The 21,487-nt window shown below is 39.2% G+C and overlaps 3 protein-coding genes and 1 long non-coding RNA gene across 4 annotated transcripts in view; 2 read left to right on the forward strand and 2 right to left on the reverse strand.

Annotated features, from left to right (window-relative positions):
• The first annotated feature begins 5,278 nt into the window (after positions 1-5,278).
• LOC125490258 lies at positions 5,279-6,205 on the forward strand. Its single transcript, XR_007267576.1, has 2 exons — positions 5,279-5,493; positions 5,808-6,205. It is a non-coding gene; the product is annotated as an uncharacterized LOC125490258 (long non-coding RNA).
• Positions 6,206-9,182: 2,977 nt separating this feature from the next.
• Positions 9,183-13,976, reverse strand: LOC105387821 (protein dispatched). The gene has a single exon (XM_011558605.3). It carries the CDS (start codon positions 13,769-13,771, stop codon positions 10,418-10,420), a length of 3,354 nt encoding a protein of 1,117 aa, XP_011556907.3. The 5' UTR covers positions 13,772-13,976; the 3' UTR covers positions 9,183-10,417.
• A 295-nt stretch (positions 13,977-14,271) lies between these two features.
• LOC105387828 (V-type proton ATPase 21 kDa proteolipid subunit c'') lies at positions 14,272-16,416 on the forward strand. Its single transcript, XM_011558615.3, has 2 exons — positions 14,272-15,048; positions 15,482-16,416. Exon 1 carries the CDS (start codon positions 14,400-14,402, stop codon positions 15,015-15,017), a length of 618 nt encoding a protein of 205 aa, XP_011556917.1. The 5' UTR covers positions 14,272-14,399; the 3' UTR covers positions 15,018-15,048; positions 15,482-16,416.
• An 854-nt stretch (positions 16,417-17,270) lies between these two features.
• The window catches only part of LOC105381823 (protocadherin-like wing polarity protein stan), a 166,135-nt gene continuing 161,918 nt past the window's right edge, over positions 17,271-21,487 (reverse strand). Inside the window, exons 56-59 of the mRNA XM_048628886.1 lie at positions 20,962-21,374; positions 20,526-20,600; positions 20,114-20,168; positions 17,271-18,900 (exon numbers count right to left, since the gene is read on the reverse strand). Coding sequence (XP_048484843.1) covers positions 18,861-18,900; positions 20,114-20,168; positions 20,526-20,600; positions 20,962-21,374 — 583 coding nt within the window. The 3' untranslated portion in view covers positions 17,271-18,860. The remainder of the gene's footprint in view (positions 18,901-20,113; positions 20,169-20,525; positions 20,601-20,961; positions 21,375-21,487) is intronic.

Genomic DNA, 21,487 nt, shown 5'->3' on the forward strand with positions numbered 1-21,487 from the left:
TTTCCCAGGCCCTTGCCGCAAACAAAATCGGTTTCACCAAGGCCAAAAACACCAGAGATGGTATTTTGGTCCAGGTGCCCACCTCTGGCGATCATCGCCTTCTTACCAAACTTCTCGACGAGCGCAAGGTCGAGTACTACCACTGGGAGCTCCCAGAGGACCGCCGCCTAAGGGTAGTGATCCGGGGAGTTCCCAAGGAACTCGACTCTGCGGAGATCATGTCGGATCTGAAGGCGCAGTCTCTGCCGGTGCATGAGGTTCACCGCATGTACGGGCGAGGCAAGCGGGTCATTTACGACATGATCCTCGTCATCCTTGACCTTTCCCCTGAGGGGAAAAAGATATTCAATATAACGGCCATATGCCAAATCTCTGGGCTCAAGATTGAGAAGCCCTACAAGAAGTCGAGTCCCACGCAGTGCCACAACTGCCAATCCTACGGGCACTCCTCTAGGAACTGTCACGTCAGGGCGCGGTGCGTAAAGTGTCTGGGCGACCATCACACCCACGACTGCCCGCGCCCAAAAGATCCCAAGGAGTGTACGGAGGCCCCTGGTTGTGTTCTGTGTGGGACGCTGGGACACACAGCCTCATATGGCGGCTGCCCCCAGCGCCCTCGTAACCGTAGGGCTCCCAAATCCAAGCCCAGTCAACAACAAACTTCATCATCATCTATAAAGAAAAACCCTAGTCCACAAGCGCCTTTAGCGGCCCCTGCGGACGCGTCGGTAGCCACCCCACCTAACGCTTGGGTTCGACCCCCAACCATAGCCTCACAAGGACCAAGGCAGGCACCGTCGTCGAGTCGGATGAATGCACCCTCTCGGGTGGTTCCCCCGCCTCCCGCGACCTGCCCGCCCTCTTTAGGACCATCACCGCTGTCTCAGTCCTCGCTTCCATCCCCGAGGAGGGACAACGGTGATCCAAACAGGGACTTTCAGCTCGCGATAACCCAACTGAGTGAACGCATGCTGTTGATCCAACAGAATGTGTTCGCTCAGTTCCACCATCTAAGCTCGGAACTTTCCGCCCTTTCCAATAAACTTTCGCAATGACTTGTAACACCTGTAGAACTAAACCTAGGTCACTAATGTTGGGATTCTTCAATGCCAACTCTCTTAAAGATCAAAAAGAACAGATTCACAAGTTCCTCAACGATCATCACATTGACATCCTTCTTGTGCAGGAAACTTTTCTAAAGCCTCACATGAAGAATCGCAACATTAGTAACTATAAAATCATACGGCATGACAGACTGTCGTCCACCCTCGGTGGTACACTTATCTACTACCGTAGTGGACTTCATGTCTGTTGTGTCAATACCCCGGAGCTTGTCAGCCTCGAGGCCTCAGTGTGCAGGCTGGCTATGACCGGACATCCGGATCTGTATATTGCCTCTTGCTATCAGCCATCAGGAAAAGTAATTAAAACTGAGGACCTTAAGTCACTTTTGGATATGGGGAATAATGTCATACTTGCAGGGGATTTTAACAGTAAACATAAATCTTTTAACTGTAGAGTCAATAACCCAAACGGTTATATTCTTTTTAATTTCATGGATGAATACATGTTTGATGTGGTGGCTCCAATGGAGCCTACACATTATCCATTCAATCCTGAGCATCAGCCAGACATTTTAGACATTGCACTTTTAAAGAACATTTCTCTTTCTTTAAATAAGCTAGAGGTAATACACGAGCTTGACTCCGATCACAGACCGGTCATACTGGGTCTCGGAGATGCCAACTCCCTCTTCTCTCCTACCAAAACCATAACTAACTGGGATAGGCTTAGTCAGCGTTTAGGTTCGGCTAGTCCTTCTGACATAGCAAACTTACCTTCTCAAATTAACTCCACAGTAGAGATAGATACGGCGATCAATGCCTTGAGCGGTCACCTTCAAACAGTCATCACTGACTGCACCAGGCGGGTTCCTGCGATGACCCCTCATCGTTGGAGGTTGCCTGATGATATGAAGGCCCTGCTCAGGGCAAAGCACGCCGCCACTAGGGCACACGATCTCTTTCCAAGCAGGGAAAACAAGGATAGGCTCCGCTCTCTGCATCTCAAATGCAAATCTAGGATGAAGGCTCTACGTTCAGAGCGGTGGGATAGCCTGCTGGATGATATTAGGCCAACCCACACTGCTTTCTGGCGTCTTACACGCGCGCTTAAATCGGATACCGTAGTAGACATGCCCCCCCTGTCGAAACCTGATAACTCCCTCGCCTTCGACGACGATGAAAAGGCTGAATGTCTCGCCCTAAGTCTAGAGGCGCAATGCTCTCCTTCGGAAGAGCATCCCGACAGCACATTCATCCAAGTCGTAGACGAGGAAGTAGGACGTAGGGTTAGCTTACCTCCAGTAGATTCTCTCGACCTCGTGACGGTATCCGAAGTTAAGTTAGTCATAAAGGACCTTCATTGCAAGAAGGCTCCTGGCTCTGATGGCGTCTCCAACAGAGTCCTTAAGAACCTCTCAGCCTCGCTTATCCTCTTACTAGTAACCATATTTAATTCAGCTATGGCGAACTGCTATTTTCCAGACCTGTGGAAAATAGCAGACGTCATAGGAATACATAAAACTGGCAAAGCTAGAAATTTACCTTCTAGTTACCGCCCCATCAGTCTATTAATTTCCCTAGGTAAGGTCTATGAGCGGCTGCTATCCGACAGGCTCAAAAAGATAGCATACGCTCAGGGCCTCATCCCTAACGAACAATTTGGTTTTAGGGCCCAGCACTCTTGCGTCAACCAGGTTCATCGTATCACGGAATACATCTTAGATGGTTTCCATAGGAAGAGGCCGAAAGGCACTGCAGCTCTCTTCTTCGACATAGCGAAGGCTTTCGACAAGGTGTGGCACAACGGCCTCATCTTTAAGCTCTTCACGTTAGGCATCCCGGATCGGTTAGTGCTTATTCTCCACAGTTTCTTGCTCCACAGGTACTTCCAGTTTCGCGTCGAGGGTTCCAGATCATCTCTTCATCCGATTCGTGCAGGTGTCCCGCAAGGGTCAGTTCTAGCTCCTCTTCTCTTCTCCTTATACACAAGTGACATCCCCAGACATACGCATGTGTCGCTAGCATTATATGCTGACGACACAGCGATCTACTTAAGGGATAGGGTTAAAGGCAAAGTCCAGCACGGGCATCTCCAAAGCGCAACCAACGCCCTCGGCGAATGGTTTCGCAAATGGAGAATGGAGGTGAACCCGGAGAAAAGCACCGCAGTGTACTTTTCACGGGCTCTCCGCCGGCCCAACACTGCTCCTCAACCCAACATCACTCTGTTCGGCAAGCCTATCCCTTGGTCCGACCATGTCAAATATCTGGGTGTCACTTTCGACAGCAGACTGTCTTTTGCTAGTCATATACGTAGGGTTAGGAATAGAGCTTCTCTCTATTTAGGAAGACTAACTCCTCTGTTTTGAAGCAAAAAGCTCTCACTACGCAGCAAAGTGAGACTCTATCTAACTTGCATAAGACCCGTCATGACCTACGCTAGCGTAGTGTTTGCTCATGCTTCGAACAGATATATCAATTCTTTACAAGCAATCCAAAATAGATTTCTGCGCAGGGCGACAGGCGCGCCTTGGTACGTCCGCAATTTCAACTTGCACAAAGATTTGCAAATCCCTACTATCCGACAGTATCTCAAAGTCTCCTCAAACCGCTACTTCGACCAAGCGGTTAATCACACGAACCCACTAAATTAGCCAACCGGCTAACTATCACGTTTTCCCTGAGTTCAAACAGAGACGACGTCGTCCGAGACACGTTCTCTGTGACCCGGACGATGAGATCACTGTCCGTATTAGGGAGTTGCAAACCTTTGACTCCCCGACCCCTGCCTCGGCAACTGTCCCACTTAACTTTTACACACCCCGCCCAGACCCGGGGGAGGGACTCACACTCGGTCTCGGCCTTTTGCCGGTCCGAATCGTAGGGCTAGGATCCTTCTCCACCAAAACAGGTACTATACCCGCGTCAGGTACATCCCTGGCCGGTTCTCACCACCTCCATCTGGTGACGGGTCATTTAGGTAGGTCTCTCTTTTTAACTGGGTGAAGGCGCCTATCGGCGCCTCCCCCACAGTTAGGGTAAAGCTGAATAAGTCCCTTATGGCCGACTTCAGTAAATAGGTTTCATTTAGAAAAAAAAAAAAAAAAAAAAAACGTTGGAAGTCAACAAAAATTTACGTACTTATTATACTTTCATGCTTCCATGGTTGTACTAAACTTTGAAACTTTCAAAGACTCAGAACACAGATTTTGTGTCAGCTCACATTTTATTTCCACAGAGGAAATTCTATGTCTGCCCTCATGCGTTCTCTCATGGAAGTAATAAGTACTTACGTACTTATTACCTTAGAATAGAATAGAATAGAATAAATCTTTATTCAAAGAAAAACAACTTATGCTATTACATACATCCCACAAAACCAAATGTTAATATGGCTTGACTGTGGGTAAGGAGTCGCACTAAATAACAAATTTATCATAGCTTAGTAGTACATATGCACATTTATATATACCTAGCTTACATTATAGTTAAACAGGAACAATTAGTTTTAGAGTTTTAGATTAGTTTTAGATTTAAGGTGTTGATGACATATACATACGGTATAAAGTTAATTTGATACATTATAGGCAATTAGGTACTTTGGATACATTACTGAAATTTTATTTATATTCTTCTCGAGTCTAATATGAGATGGCATTTCATTCATTAATCTAGGAACCTGTCTTTTTAGCGTTCTTCCGCCAAAGTAGTTATTAACCCTTGTAGTTTCAAACTTTCCTTGGGCTGCGGATCTTGTATTAAGTCCGTGCTGTTTTGTTATTTTATGGTTCTGGCTGCTATGGTTGCTTACGGCTACATTGTGTTTATATTTTAACGATGCTGGAAGAATTTTGCATATTTTAAAAAGCTTTTTATAATCATGATTTAGTTTGGCTTTAGTTTTTTTGTCTACCAATAGTTTTAAGAATCGGATTTGTAAAGTTTCAATTTTATCTATATGAGTTTTAAAAGTTGAACCATAGCACTCAATACCATAACTAATAATAGAATCAACCAATGAAAGGTAAATAGTTTTTAACATAAATCTGGCGAAAGACAGTCTGGAAAAAAATAAGTATGGAACGCGTACGAAAAATAATGGCGAGCACCGCTCACAGAGTACTTTTTACGCTATCATAGACATCTTTGGCTTTTGTCATCTGTCATTGACAGTCAGTCAATCGTTTAGTTTGAAAAATAATTTTAAATCATAAATAAATTAAGATTTAACAGTTATTTATATATTATTATTACTGTGGATAAGTGCAGTGTTTGTGTGGAGGTACCTAACTATTAGTGTTGCTTGATATTATTGATAATAATTATGTTTTATAAAACTTGTGAAATATGTGGTTTAAGAGCCGCTAGCCGGTCGTATAGATGGCCAAAAGAGAATTTTCATGGCCAAATTTCCACTGGATGAGGAAAGGTAAGCTACAATTAAAGGCTAAAGCATAGGATTTAGATTATTTATATGTATAAAAAAGTTAAAGTCTAATAAAATAACTGGAGGGTCAGCACAACCAATAATAGTGCATGAATGTTTTTTTTTTATCGATATCGATATTTTTATTTATCATTAGTACGCACAGCTCATCAATCAGAACAACTTTTGTCTACTAGTTTTGGAAATTAGCGAAAATCAAATTCGGATCTCCATACAAAAATTACCAGTGACTTTTATTATACCTACTTAAATAATATTTAATTGTTTAATAATAATTATAAAAATGTTGTTTGCAGATGTAAACAGTGGGTTAAGATGACCGGTAAGGAGGATCTGGTTTATGTGCCTATTGAAAAGCTACATCAACTTAAACGAATTTGTGGCAATCATTTTCTACCACAACATTTTAAGAACACAAATGAAAAAAAAAAACAATTCCATGTGTGGGACTTACTGCAGACACTTTATTTTATACTAAATAAATATAATTATATTTTTCCACTTTTATTTTATTTCAACATTATATCATAGCACTTACGTCAACGGAAAATCTCGAGTTTATTTTATGGATTATATTTTTGTGTTCAAATAGGAACATAACATAACGTTGAACCGAGACTTAACGTTGGTGTCATTGTGTAACACTGAAATCCTATTGTGTAAAACTGAAATTAAAGTAATACATACACTCGCACTTTTTTTTTACTAGTTATCGATAAAAAATATCCATAAGAAGCACATCACTATTTCAGCGGGGCTATGTTGGCAGTTTTGTACGTCATAATTTTTGTTTTGTTGGTACCGTCTGTTAGTACGCGTGAATAAAAAAAAATAATACAAGTATTTTTTTCTTTTTTTTCCCTTGTACTCCCATCTCTTAAAACGTAGTGTTCTTTTCTCTATGCATAAATTTTGGGACTTTATAGCTAAGTTGGTTGAATTTACATAACAATATACGAAGTTTGCTTACAATGTAGTCTACATGATCTATCCAACCCATATTTTCATCTATACACATGCCGAGGTATTTAACATGAGGTACTTTATTGAGAATATGACAATTACAATTTGAACCATTACTATGAATACAAGAGAAGTCATGTGCAACCAATTTACATGGAATCTTAGGAATACATGAATAAGGAGATTGAATAACAATTAGGTTCGTTTTATCTGAATTGATAACAATGCCGTTGTCATGGGCCCAGCGGGTGATATTGTCGATATCCTCCTGCACGAGAGGCGTGACCTCGTCCATGTCGCGGCCGGCCCGCAGCGTGCACAGGTCGTCCGCGAATATGTACGACGAGCAATGGCGGATCACGTTGCACAGGCTGTTAACGTGCATCAGGTAGCATAGCGGGCCGCAGCCGGAGCCCTGCGGCACCCCGCGCCCCGCCGCCGACTGCGCCCCGCTGTACCCCTGTCCCACTCTAACTCGGAAGGAGCGCTCCAGTAGGTACTCGCGGTACCAGCTGTTGATTGGTCCGCTGACCCCGCACTCCTACTTCCATGCGTTCTCTACAGCAATGACGCTTAACCCTTCATGTGGCAAACGGCCCGCTCCGAGCGAAATTTTTTAGTAAGATATCTGCGACGCGGCCTGCTGCGGGCTGGTCGACTCCCAGCAGCGTTCCAGTTCATTTCATGCCAAGAAATAAAATAAAACCGCAGAAACCATAGACTTTTTCGAAAGTTCATGAAAAGTATTCTAGTATTCAATCATAACCTGGAACCTTAGAGTATGTCCTGGAACTGGAACACACCAAAGTATTTTTCTTTTTTAAATCGTGACAATGGCGGAAAGTGAAGTATATATTTGTAATGTTTTGCAATGCTGTTTCTGATAAAAATGTTCTGGATGGCTTGTGTTTTAGGGCGTACCCAGGATTTCAGCTAGGGAGGGGCAGCTCATACCTGTTTCATTTTGCGCAGAGTAGGTAACACGTTTTTAATTCCCACTTGGCATGAAAATTTACGTTTATTTTATCTTCTAGTCCTTTCGAACCTGAGTGATACGAATGTGTGCTCCATTTTGTACATTTTTTTATTGTTAAACTTATTTCGCCCCTTCGAACCGAAACGCATCGTTTGTGCATATTATTGTTGTTAATGCCTAAAAAATACATAATCGAGTTATCGGTCAAGATCCCTATTTATACCTTACTGGGTAACACTTCCTTCTACGAGCATTTTTGCTCTAGTGAAACTCCTCAAGCTAGCCAAGCAAAAAGAGGGAGATCCTGTTCCTCTTCAGTGTTCTGGACACCAAAATAAAGGCAAGCCAGAGATGAGGTACAGGGGTCCTGCCTCTGAAATCTGATGGGTGGAGTCCCTTATGAGTTGGAGTTCCCAACAGCTGGCCAGAAGCTGCCCTGCCCCTTTATGATTATCATTATTATTATTTTCAATAGGTATATACCTACTAACATAACACTCTGGCGAAAAGTGGGTGCAGCAATGCACCTCTGCCTACCCCGCAAGGGAGTACATTAGTACAAGGCGTGAGTGCGTGTTTTTTTTATATACCTAATAATAGAGACAGAAACTATAGATTTGAGCTAATAATGTTTTCTTTTTATATTTCACCCCTTAAAAGTTGTCATTTACATGATGGAAGTCAAAACTATCTCATTAAAATATAAAAATAACTCAAACAGCTAAGTTTTCTGAATTATATTTTTTTTTAAGATATAGTTGCAATGATTGATTTAAGAAATTGATTAATTAATATTTTCTGTTTTTTATTTCAGTCAATTAAGTAGGTATCCTAAGTAAAATATTGTAATGCACAAATGTGTGTTAGTGGTGTTGAAACATATTACTTTTCGGGAAAACAGAAAATTTATGTTTTTTTTTATTATTTTCCCCTAGCACTTTCAGGCATATAAGGCGATATTAGTTATGCATTTTTTTAAACAAATGCTAGAAAAAATCTTAGGTTCGAAAGAGCTAGGGGGGGGCAGCTGCCCCCCCCTGCTCCTACCTGGGTACGCCCATGGTTTTAGACATAATATTGTTATTTTACGAATAAAGATGTAAGTAGTATCTTTAAGCTTGTTTTTTATGTATTAATTCGTACCTATAATTCAATAAATTCAATTCAATTCAACTAAAATAATGCTGAAAGAATGACTTTGATGTTACAGGTACCTAAGTACTTAGGTATTATCTGAAGCAACTGAAGCAGTTACTGTTCATACAGCCTCTCCTGAAGCTCAAGCTTTTACATATTTGTGTGTTTAATAAATTTTTGATAAGTATACTTAATTATAAAATACGATATCAAAAATCTATAAAATATATTATTTGAACTATGTATATTTTATGTTTTATTTGTTAGCGAAAATATAACTTTGAAATTGCTACGTTTTACCTGCATACAACAAACTAATATCAACAGATTTTTTCGAGAGGAAGTTAAAGTTCAACTATAAAGTCATGACAATAAAGAGTTCGAAGACTTTGCTAAGACTTTTTATACATTTAAAAATTAAATACGGTTAGGGTGTGGCATTTTAAAGGATTTGTCCTTTAATAAATATATGTAATACATCGATTAAATACGGTCTGTAACAATTAGTTAGAATCCACTTCCGTTTTCATGACTTTATAGTTTTACTGTAAGTAGGTGACAGCTTGCGAAAAGTGCTGAAGTAAAAAAAAACTTGTTTGTATTAATACAAAATAACACTTTATTAAGTACTTTCTTAAGTTTTGTCGACATTTAACACATAATTATCTGAAGACACAAATTACTAAATTATACATGGTTACATCTAGATTTAGGTAAACTGTAGGTACTTATAGAAACCTAGACAACCATCATGTTTACATACACATTGAAACAGAGATAGTTTTGTAGTGTACCTAATGAGAACTGCTATGATCGAATCATAGCTAATACAACTTATGTAACACATTTAAGTAAGTACCATAATAAGTAGGTAATAGAAACGATGGGCTGTATGTGTAAACAAGGTGTGTACTTATAAGACGCTAAGCCAATACACTTTTGGCACGGGCAATAAATATTATTCTATAAAATTAGATAAGGTTTGTGGATAAGAATCTCAACTATTTCAGTTACGGTGGGTGAGGCTAAACATCATGGAAATATGTACCTATGTAGGTGGCAGGTACTTATTATTTCATATTAAATTAATAGTTTAATAGTCTGGTAACTAAAATACATTCGTCAATAGTCTCAAATGTTGACACAATCGCCATTATCAAGGAATATTGTAAAGTAAATTATGGCAAGCATGTCATTTTATAAACCCCAAGTCATATATAAAATGGTATTGCGCCTAGCACTGACACAGCATATCAACAACATGTTTTGCATACTTAAGTATAATTTGACAAACTTCAAGCGCGGCATGGGTATGTACCTTGTATGTACCTATAGTTGTATACCTAATGACCATAAGTGCGGTAAACACGGTAGTAGTGACATACCAGGCGCAATAGCATTTTATGGGGCAGTAAATAAATATTTGGACACAGAAATAAACGCGTGCGCAAGCTAAGCTCGTTGGATTTTATATTGTCGATGGTGTCTTTCTAATTATTGTCACAATGATTTTTTTCTACTACAGTGAATAGTCATTTTATTAAATTTAACAACATGAATTATATTAAACACGTTTAATACTTTATAACAGTCTGCAACGATGAATATAGATTTCAATAAAAATAAATCATTATCATAAAATCTAGGTAAGTCATTCATTACTTATAAGAAAATTGTGATCTGTAACTGTAACATCTATAGAGATTTCTTGTTTAAGTTATCCAAAATAGTAATTTGGCACTAATATCAAGGTAGGTTACATTGTACCTATTTACAATAAATTAAGTAGTCTTAATTCTAACCATTCAGTCGTTAACCATGCCTAATTCCTTAAGTACTAGATATCGTCTCCATTCTAGCATGCGAGTGATTGGATATAGAAATGTCCAAGTCTTCGTGGAGTACAGTGGTGACACTGGCGGTCGACGGCGGGCTCTGGGACTGCGTCATGTTAGTGCGGCTACTGTCCGCCAGGTGCTCTAGCTCATGACTCTCCAAGTTGGGAACTCCAGAACATATAGAGCTGACTCGCGACACCGATTTCCTTTCTTCTTTAGATGACTCTTTGGTCGACTCGGCGCCAACAATGTAGAGTAGAGAGCAAAGGAAGAAGGTGGCATATGTCCAGCTGACGGACATTATCAGAGCCAGAAACGTACCGATTTGAGAGTAGGGAAGAAGCTTAGATCTTAACAGAAAAATACCAGCAAATCCCGTTGTAAGAGCAGCTGCTGCAGTAGGTCCGGCCGATGCCGATAGAGCGTACTTCACTCGAGCAAACTTAGTGCCGATAGCGTTTGTGTAACTCAAAGCATAGTGAAGACTGAAGTCTACTGCTAACCCAGCAGATGTCGATATAGCCACACTCTCCAAAACATTCAATTTCCAACCGTACCACACTAAAATCGTTATCGTCACAGTTGATGAGAAAATCATCGCAACCAAAGCGCACAAGCTGATGACGAAGTTCAGAGTAGCTGGGATGAGAACGACAAACCCTAACGTAGCAGACAACAACAAAGCGATTACAGTCCCACTTGCCAAAGTTCTTTGCAGATCGTAAAACTGCAAATCCGACAAAAACCACCCGGATTTCATGCCAGGAGGAGCTGTTTCCAGTTCGTGTTGAGTCCAGTTTTCTGCTTTCGTGAAGAAATCTTGCATTGTTTTGTATGACATGGAATAGGGTACAACACTCTCAAACTCTACAACTAACGCAACAATTTTGGGAGGTCTGGCGCTCCTCAGGAACTTGGGCCCCGCCACCCCGGGGAGGAACAGCTCGCGGGGGGTCTGGTACAACGCGGTCATTGCCTTTATAATGCATAGATCAAATACTTCTTTTTCGTACGGAAATTCGGAAACCTCACAACACGGAGATCTATCAATTTTATCAAAACTATCAACACATCGCCTATCCATATATTTTTTAAAGCTCTCAATAAAGCAATTCGGTAAAAGAGGTCCTAAAGTTTGTTGAAAGAATGGCTGAGCTTTTAATTTATCACAGAACTGTAATAACCATAATTGAGACTCTGGCTCGGATATTGAAAAATCCTCTTCAAATACAAGTTTTCCCCTCGACGCAGGGTCCATATGGTTGCCATTGTCTATAGCCTTCACTCCCCAAACCCATCGAAGAGGCATTCTGCTACCCGTACCTAGATCCTTACCCAGTCTTTCAAATAAGAATTTATCCCTATAATGCAGATCATACTGTTCAAAAGGATGCAAGCTTTGAAAGAGCTGGAATTCCCTAGATTCTGGTAACTGAAGACCAGGAAAATAGAATACTGCAACAATACTGTAGATTCCTGTAGCGCCCAACACTACAACCAATACTATATGTAACTTTTCCACACATCTGATAATAAATGCATTAAGAACTATTCTTACTTCTTCCCACATTTGTTTAATATATTTAAAAATATAATCTAATAATACCTGTTTACTTTTGCACATCTTAACATCTATAATATACACTGATACTGGTAGCCAAGTTACCATCAAGAAGAAATTGACCACAACAGTTGTTCCAGCAAAAACACTAAAACAATTAATAGCAGGAATGTAGCTTACATAAGAAGCAAAAAATGCAACTGCAGTTGTCAGTGTCGTTATGAACATTGTCACCATTGAATGTCTAAGAGTCTCCTCCAATGCTTGAACCAGGATAGTTTCACCTGCACTGGACATATTTTTAATATTACTGAGACCATTATCATCATCACTAACTATATTATCCCTGATGAGTTGCTTACTTATCATACTCCACACTTTCATATAGAGAAATGCATCATCAGCTCCAATACCTATAATTACAACTATCACTAATAAATTCATAAAAGGAAAGAAGTTCAAATTGAACACATACACATACATGAAGTATGCTATACCAAGAGAATATGTAATGGCTGTAAACAACATCAAAGTAAGAAGTAAAGATCTTGTATAAATCCATACACATAGCAATACAAAAATACATCCTAACCCTATAAGCCAAGTATCTTGTATGATCCACAAATCAAAGAGAGCATTTTTCAATCCAAAATCTATGGCAGGTATGACAAGTGTGTCATAAGATAAATTTGAACTTTGTAATTTCTTATAATATGGCATGACTGTACTACTACTAGGTAATGGCAAAAATAACATGGCATTCGCTACAAAAGTTTTTGAGGAATCTGTGGGCGTAAATGCATCTGTGTCTAGCATATAGAATAGTAAATTATACACTGCATTGTAATCAGAACAAAATTTAGGGACTCTACAACGGTCCAAGTCACAGGAGGCCATCAAAGTAAAATTATGAAAATAATCTGCACACTGTTGCAATACTACTACAGACATATTCACATCTTCCCTAGATAAATTTTCACAAGAATACTTGCCAGACATTAATGCTATATAATTTGGCACACTCCAAACCGGGCAGCAAAGCTCCTCCGAGTGTGTTGACCTTTGGCACAGCTTATGATATTCTTCGCCGCCTGCTTCTATGAGTATTGACTGAAGTTTACACATCTTTTCCACATTTTCATATGACAGTAGAGAAGTGTTATCCATACTTTTGATAACTAAATGGGCATAATCTGATACTGGTGGCCCACAAGTTCCAGATGCAAGGTTGTGGAATAACGGTGGACCGGGCCCTCTTTCCAACTCTTTAAGTGTGATCCACTGCTTTCGCGTATGATCTTTGATCAGCACTGCTTTTTCATCTTCCAAGGTAACATTTTTGCCATAGCCCCAGTGCACATGATCTTTTGAGTAATTTACAGAGTGTGAAGTGTCATACATGGTGTATTCAATGCCTATGTTGGTGTTAACTTTTTTCTTTTTATTCTTTGTTCTGTTTTTGTGCGATTTACCATGGCTCAACTTTGGTTTTGCATGCATGCTTCTGTTGTGGAAGGTTTCGTTCATGCGTATTTGGTCTTCTATTTCCTGGGGATTGACGGCGAGCCGTCGGGAGGGTCTGGTTTCCTCAATGAGGTTCTCCCACGCAACAAAACGATGGGCCAAGGTCGTGCCCCGGGTCTCGAAGCCGGCCACAGGGTCCGTAAATGATGGAATATCGTGACATAGCAGCGGTATTAAAGTAAGTGTACTGGATATCAAACTTACGATAAAAATAAACAAATAGAAGTGTCGGACAATAAATCTGGCGTATGCAGGCAACATGTTGTGTTGATGTTTTCACATATTTCGTTGTTATTCTCCTTGCCTCATCTTTTTCATCTGTGGTACACATATCCTTGGGTAGTTAATTGTTAAGTTTTCAGCGACCGGATCACATTTTGAAGAAGAAATCAATTTCTAGCTTACAAAAGCAAAAATATCGGCTATTTCCGATTCAAGGAAAATTATTTTTTCAGTAAAAAAAAACAGTACCTAACACAGACTAAAGACAGAAACAAGTCAAGGACGTATTTATAAACTTTATTCTGAGATTTGTTATGTTTCTCGAATCTCCAAGTGCTCCAAGTGATATTCACTCTTGTTGACTGTGTACACTGTGTACGAAGACAACGAAAAGACGAATTTTGTATTCGTCGTATGCGAGTCGCGATTGAAAACTGCAAATTTCAGGTGTTCAAGATCTGTAATCTGGAACACAGCAACACGCTCACATTTCTTCTTTATTAAATTTATTTTTTGAATGTGGCAACAATTTTTTGTCTCTGACATCTTGTGATCACAAGACTTCTTCGTCTAGTTTTTCTGTCAGGCCAAAATTTGGGCGAAAAAGGCCGTCCCATACGGGAATTTCGGGTAAAACAGCTCCAGTTGCACCAATAAATATCTCAAGATGAGATACTTCCTGAGTTACCTGTTTTCGTTGCTGGTGGTGTTGGCGGTAGTGATATTTTCTATGTACTATCTGCTCAACGGCAAGGGTGAGCAAATAAGTTTCGGATGGTTCCTGGAGAATACTTCCCCCTACATGTGGGGAACGCTCGGGATCGCGTTCGCCGTCGCGTTCTCCGTGGTGGGGGCGGCGCTGGGCATCCACACCACCGGCACCAGCATCGTGGGCGGAGGAGTCAAGGCGCCCAGAATCAAGACCAAGAACTTGATCTCCGTCATCTTCTGCGAAGCCGTCGCCATCTACGGGCTGATCACCGCCATCGTGCTGTCGGGCATGCTGGAGCAGTACACCGAGCCGCTCACCGACCTCACCATCAAGCAGCAGAACTGGATGGCGGGCTATGTGATGTTTGGGGCTGGCCTGGCTGTGGGACTCGTCAACTTGTTCTGTGGTATGGCTGTGGGCATTGTGGGCTCTGGAGCTGCCCTGTCTGACGCTGCCAACCCAGCACTCTTTGTGAAGATTCTCATTGTAGAGATCTTTGGTTCTGCCATCGGTCTCTTTGGTCTGATTGTTGGCATTTACATGACATCTAAAGTCAGGATGGGCAACCAGTAGTTGAAGAACAGAAGATGGTTCAAATTGATGAGTAAGTTGAATTTGACTTTATAATAGTAATTATCATTATGATTATTTCCTATTTTTTATTGTTTCAATTCCATTTGGCTGAGTTATAATTTTATCATAATTTATTTGACTTTATCATCACAGCAAACTCATGTGAATTGAACTTATCCATTGCTGGACATAGGCCTCCCCTCAAAAGTATAACTTGGTTCCCATTCAACTTTGGGTACTATTCTATTCTATTATATTCTCATAGGGGGTGAAGTTCCTGTATGTGGCTCTCTCGAGTGGAACCTTTGTACATATCCCCTTGATTTCAGCTCAGCCAGCCTAGCTCCCGAGTAAACTTTGGGTACCTGTAGGGGCTAAGTTGGAATTCCCACTTAGTCATACTAAAATAAAATAATGGTGATTGATATTTATTGTGTATATTTACTTTTATTTTTACTTTTCAGTGTTGTGCTACCACCGCCTCTTCCAACAACAATCAACTCAACTCCGGTGCAAGAAACATCAATATATCAAATGTCAGAATAGTTTGAAATCTTCATTATTTTAGTAATAAGTGTTGGACTCACTTTTGTAAATTACACTAACTGTTGATGTGTGCTGCGTAATACTACAAGTTAGGATGGTGTCTGATGTTTTGCCTTACTTAAGATCTTAAATTGGAAGTCACATATTTATTAAGTTACATAAAAATGTAATGAATTTGATTTGTAATAAAAGCATTTTATTGAAACATCAGACACCATCAAAGGAACAACCCCTGTATTGGGAGTGTTGGATACAGTTGTTTATTAGGTTTTGTTTTAAACATTCAGTTGTGAATCGGCTAGTTCAATAGCAACCTCAGACACAGACATCTTTGCCACAGACAGTTTTGTTTTAAGGGTGTAATAGTCTCTAGCCACTTAAGGCTCTAACATTCCATGAAACCCATTTATCATCATTGAATGTAATCCAACAGCCGTGTTCAAACATGTACATAATATATTTTAATCAAGCGATGTAATTTGTGTGCTATAAATTTTTCCGATCTAACATTGTTACTTAAAAAAAGAATTTTGAAGTACTAAAGGTTTTACTTGCGATTTGTAAATATTAGTTTGCTTCCCTGTAATTTATGGATATCCTAATAATTTATTGTACCTAATTGTAAATCATATCCTTCAAAATTCAGTACAGTTATAAATGAATGCCATAGATTGTGCTATGTGTAAGCAGGACCCCTGCACATTTGTGCACAAATCTAGAACAAAGTGTTTATAAAAAGTATTATATCAGTCCTAAGTGTCATTTAACTGATGTAAATCTAAGTTAAAATATACTATTTGTGCAAATGTAGATATATTATTATGTATGTTGATGAATAAATAGACAAAAGTTACTTTGTTGTGTTATTTATATTATAAACTAGCTGTTCCCGCGCGCTTCGCTTCGCCTCAAAAAGTTTTCCCGTGGGAATTCCGAGATAAAAAGTAGCCTATGTTCTTTCCCAGGGTCTAGACCGTATGTGTACCAAATTTCATTTAAATCCGTTCAGTAGTTTTGGCGTGAAAAAGTAACAGACAGACACAGTTACTTTCGCATTTATAATATTAGTAAGGATAAGCGACACGACTGGACTAGAGAGAGCTTGGTGCAGGACCGACTGCTTTAGTTCAGTATATTGATCTAGGAACCTAAGAGAAATCCCACTAATATTATAAAGGCGAATGTTTGTTATTGTGCATATTTGTTACTTCACGTCAAAACGGCTGAACCGATTTTAATGTTTTTTTTTTGTAAACTGATCTTTCTTTACTGATCTTTAACCGCGGGCGCGGTGACACCGCAGGGTACCTACAGCTAGTTCACTGATAAAAGTCTAACCTGCATAGTGTATAGAGAGGCCGTGATTATTCTAAGGTAGGTATATAGCAATAATAGTTCTGCTCGACTAGTAGCAAGTCGCTAGATAGTGGCGCATCTAGCGACTTGCTACTAGTACGATAGCCGCAAAATAATATGACAGGCTAGGTAAGTTCCCGATTTTGCCGTAAGGCGTCAGTCGTGGCGCGGACACTACCACCACAGAGTGGACCTACCACAAATACCTGCCGTGGAAGCTTCGATCATAGCGTGGACGGTTAAAGCTGTAGTGCTGCCATCTGTCGAATATTTTTTAGTCCAGGTTTGAAGAAAATTTCAACTGCAGCATTTAGCTAAAATCGCAACGATGAAATAAATACAACCAAGAAGTAATTTTGGCTTAAAATACTTTATTATTTCAATATGAACAAATACAAACTGTTCTGTACAAAAAATACCTAAAACGATGATTCATTATATCACAAAAAGGAATGCATCAATTCATGGAATGTAATAGAATAGCACATGTACCTATCTACCTACGCATAAAAATTATAAGGATCAACTTTAAAACATTACCTAGTGAGTATTGGTACACTGGTATGCAGGCAAATAGGTAGATCTTTATTCTGAAGGGTAGAAGTACAATACTTTATCACGGTAGTTAAAAACATTAAAGTATAGTGAAAGGATCGTGCATAAGCCTCTCTCTTACAATCTTTGAAACAAAATGTCAGCTACCCAACGAAATATCCTGAACAAGATCTTATGTAAGAACTTTCTATGGTTTGAAGGAAGAATAACGAAACTTATGTTCTAACACATAAAGCATAGGTAATAGGGTATACTCGAAAGTGCCATAGTTGTAGCAAAATGAATGACTGATTTTATGATTTAGGTAAGTATGAATAGTAAGAAGATTTCACATTCAATTTTAACACCACGCAAAGTCACACTGCAGGCAATCTACACGCATTAAAAACATAATATATGGCAACCCTTACAGTTAAATATACCTACCGACTAATAAAGCTTTGCCTTACAAAACACTACAGGTCAAACATGTCGACATAGACTTTAGAATAAGATATTTAGAGTATTTACAAAATAGGTGGACTCTTCGTTAAAAATCTCTAAATGCACACAATAAGTACTATAAGTTATTATATGTACTTATCTATTTACATATTTTGAGTAATTTTCAAGCTAATGACCTAGTACAAAGTTACAGCATTAGGTACCTAGCTAAGTTATTTGAGACATGGGTAGGTACTTAAACATAAATTTAAAGACATTAAAAATACTATAAAACACACATTTACAAGATTCTTAACTTTTAATTTGAAACATGTACTCTGCGAATTACCTACAAGTTATTTATTTGGTTTCTCATACAAAAATATCAGATAAGTTACCTACTATGTTGCCTAGATAGGCGCTCCTATTTACAAACACTAGGTGCTAAAACAGTCTAAATATTTTTCTACGAAATTTCGCCTTTTAAAGTTGCGTAATTGTTTTACCATAAGCTGTTAACATTAAATTCTTTATATAAATAGCATCTTCAGGCCCTGTTTCTCAATGTCTGGTTAGTGGCTACCTGTAAGATAAAAGACATGCTGTCACTCTCTGTTATTATTTTTTTGACAGTGACAGCATGTCTTTTATCTTACAGGTAGCCACTAACCACACATTGTAAAATAGGGCCTCAATATTTTTAGAACACCATTAAGTAGGTACTAATACCCAGATATACTGTAGGTAGGTACTTACTCACATCTTCAAATAAATAAAATCGCTATATAACATACCTATTTAATAATTACATACAAAACATGGCAGTGAGTTCTGATTGTGTATGCAGTCTTTATACAAAATTAATTAAAGTCTTTACGTTAAATTAAATACATTTTATAGATTACAGACTAACTAATGTCTAATTGAGATTCAATGGAAATATTGTACTCAGATCTTGTAGTCTTAAACCCTAGTCTCTGCGTCATCTTCAGTAGTAGATTTCCTGAAGGAAAAAAAAGTTTTTAGAGATAGGCTATTGCACCGACACTCCATTTAGTTCAGATTGTTTATCAAACATTTAAAACGATACGTCTGTGAATAAAGGAACAATATGAATATGGTGGACGGACTCATGCTATCTGGCTTTAACTCGATCACATGACCCATGCTATCTGTACCTAATGGTAGGTATTTAAATGCTTCATATTTCCACTTATGTAACGGCCGCCATTTTAATATTGTTACTTTATTTACTGGATTATCCCTCTTTCAGTCGCTAAAAATGTATTCTTAGGTATACACCAGACTACCTTCGGGTCGTCCAGTGATTAAATTCTACCCACTAGGTCTATAGACTAACCCCCTTATTCAGAGAAAAGTTACAATACGTTTTAACTAATAAACTGTTTTGTCCCTCTCTGTCAAAGAACAAATTGTTCTTTGTCGGAGAGGGACAAAACAGTGTATTAGTTAGAACGTTCTGTAACTCCTCTATGAATAAGGGGGTAAGTTTATTAAACCATTTAGCGACTGAATGGGAATGCAATGCAGACATGCACAAAGTTATTAGACTTAGGCCCTGTTTCACAATGTCTGGTTAGTGGCTACCTGTGAGATAAAAGACATGCTGTCACACTCTGTTATTATTTTTAGACAGTGACAACATGTATTTTATCTCACTGGTAACCACTAACCAGACATTGTGAAACAGGCCCTTAATAAAGTTAAAAAGTAGGTACCTCATCTCTAAGATGTCAGATGATCGCAGCAACGCCACCGGATTAGCAAAGCAAAAGATGATTATTGTGAGTGTTTCTCATACAACCGCCACCATCTAGTGATAATTATTACAATTAACATTCAATTACAATGAAATTAAAAGTATTATAAGAAGTTTATGGAAAATAGAGTTCTACAACTCTAACTTTGCAACTGGTAAAAGATGGGAGAGTATTTTTTTTCTTAACAGTCAGTGACAGAATATGTATACAAAGAATAATAAAATAATTGTTGACCAAATACATAAACCTTTTTTGTTTCTGTTGCAAAGTTAGCTTTGTCGGAACTCGGACTCTATACCCATAAATTTAATCCCATTTAAGAAATAAAAAAACACATTTATGTAAAGGTTACGGTTGGGTACTGAAATATTATGTAAGTAAATAAAATAAATTTATAAGAGCTTACGAATTAGATAAGAGCAAAAAATATCTTACTCGCTAGTCTCTCCCATGCTGGCGAGTGGCGCCCCCATCTGTGGCGGCGGCTCTCCTGTCAAACAAATATAATTTTATTTAACACTTTCTTTATTATTATTATTTATTTAACTCAGATAACATGATCAATATAATGTGAATGTCGATTTATGAAATGTCGTCAGTCAGAGCTGTTGAGAACCGATAATGGTTGGGGTAGAAAAGTTCTAAAGTGGATTGTTGGCGGCTGATGATGATGAAGAAGCAAATATCTATAATTTTAATAGATCGACGTATAATAATGTATTTATTTGTACCTACACACAAACAGGACACAATTACATAACTACGTAATCCTAACATCATAGGTACAAAAGACGGTCTTATCACTCAAACATTTCTTCCAGACAGGGTGTCTGGTGGAATAGTTTACCTGTTTGCGCCAGGTCACTGTGCCTCAGCTGCGGGGTCTGGTTGAGCGCGCGAGTGTTGGAGTGGTCCTCCTCGGCTAAAGCGGGCAAAATAATACGTCAGAAGCGTGTTGTAAGCGGAACTCGCATAACGTGAGGAAAGTAATAAATTTTTGGTGTTCTATTGCGTTTAGAGAACTTACATTTATATTTATACTATGGAGAGTGCTGGTATATAGGGGATGGGGAACCGAGTAAGTCGTAGATTAAGGAAATAAGGTAATAATTTACTCGTTTAATTAAGAAGTAGTTAATACTTTGAAAAGTAAACAAAAGTAGAGTAGGTTCATCGAAATCAGTAACTGTAATTTGCAAATCATAAGAAAATAAGACGGTTACAAAGCTAGCGGGACAAAATCTTAAGCCACTCTAAACAAAGAAAACAAAACCCAAACTTACCAGTATACGGGAACAGATATTTATCGTGCGGATGATGTTTATCCGAGCCCTCCGACATACGATCGTTGTAATCACCGTACTGACTCTCCATCTTCCTCTGGTAATCATTCTTCAACATCGTTGCTATCCCGGAATCCCGGTAATTCGAGGGATAGCCCTCCTGCTCCCGCATGGTCACCCCGGAATCCCGGAAATCTCGGGATCCGTACAGATTAGTTTCAGGACTGAGGTATTTAGTTGGGCTGTACCCATAGTCGGATGTTCTCGATGAGAGGTATGTCTTGGAGCCGTATGGGTTGGTGGGCAGGCGGTACATAGTGGGTGAGACGGTGTAGGTGGGGTCGTAAGGGATCTGTTTGTCGGCTTCTGTTGGCACCATGCCGTATAGGAGCTCGTCTTCCATTGCTCCGTAGCTGTAAGAGTATTTAAAAATGTAAGTGGTCTCCATTGTATCTCTACTTTATCCCTAATAATAGAGCCAACATAATGAGACAATGGTATTAGAGTAGTCCTTCAGCCTACTGCA

The sequence above is a fragment of the Plutella xylostella genome, chromosome 22 (assembly GCF_932276165.1).
Source record: "Plutella xylostella chromosome 22, ilPluXylo3.1, whole genome shotgun sequence".
Classification (NCBI taxonomy): domain Eukaryota; kingdom Metazoa; phylum Arthropoda; class Insecta; order Lepidoptera; family Plutellidae; genus Plutella; species Plutella xylostella.

Coding starts and splice junctions, on each gene's coding strand:
- LOC105387821 (XM_011558605.3), bottom strand. CDS start 13,771: ATGTTGCCTGCATACGCCAGATTTATTGTCCGACACTTCTATTTGTTT.
- LOC105387828 (XM_011558615.3), top strand. CDS start 14,400: ATGAGATACTTCCTGAGTTACCTGTTTTCGTTGCTGGTGGTGTTGGCG.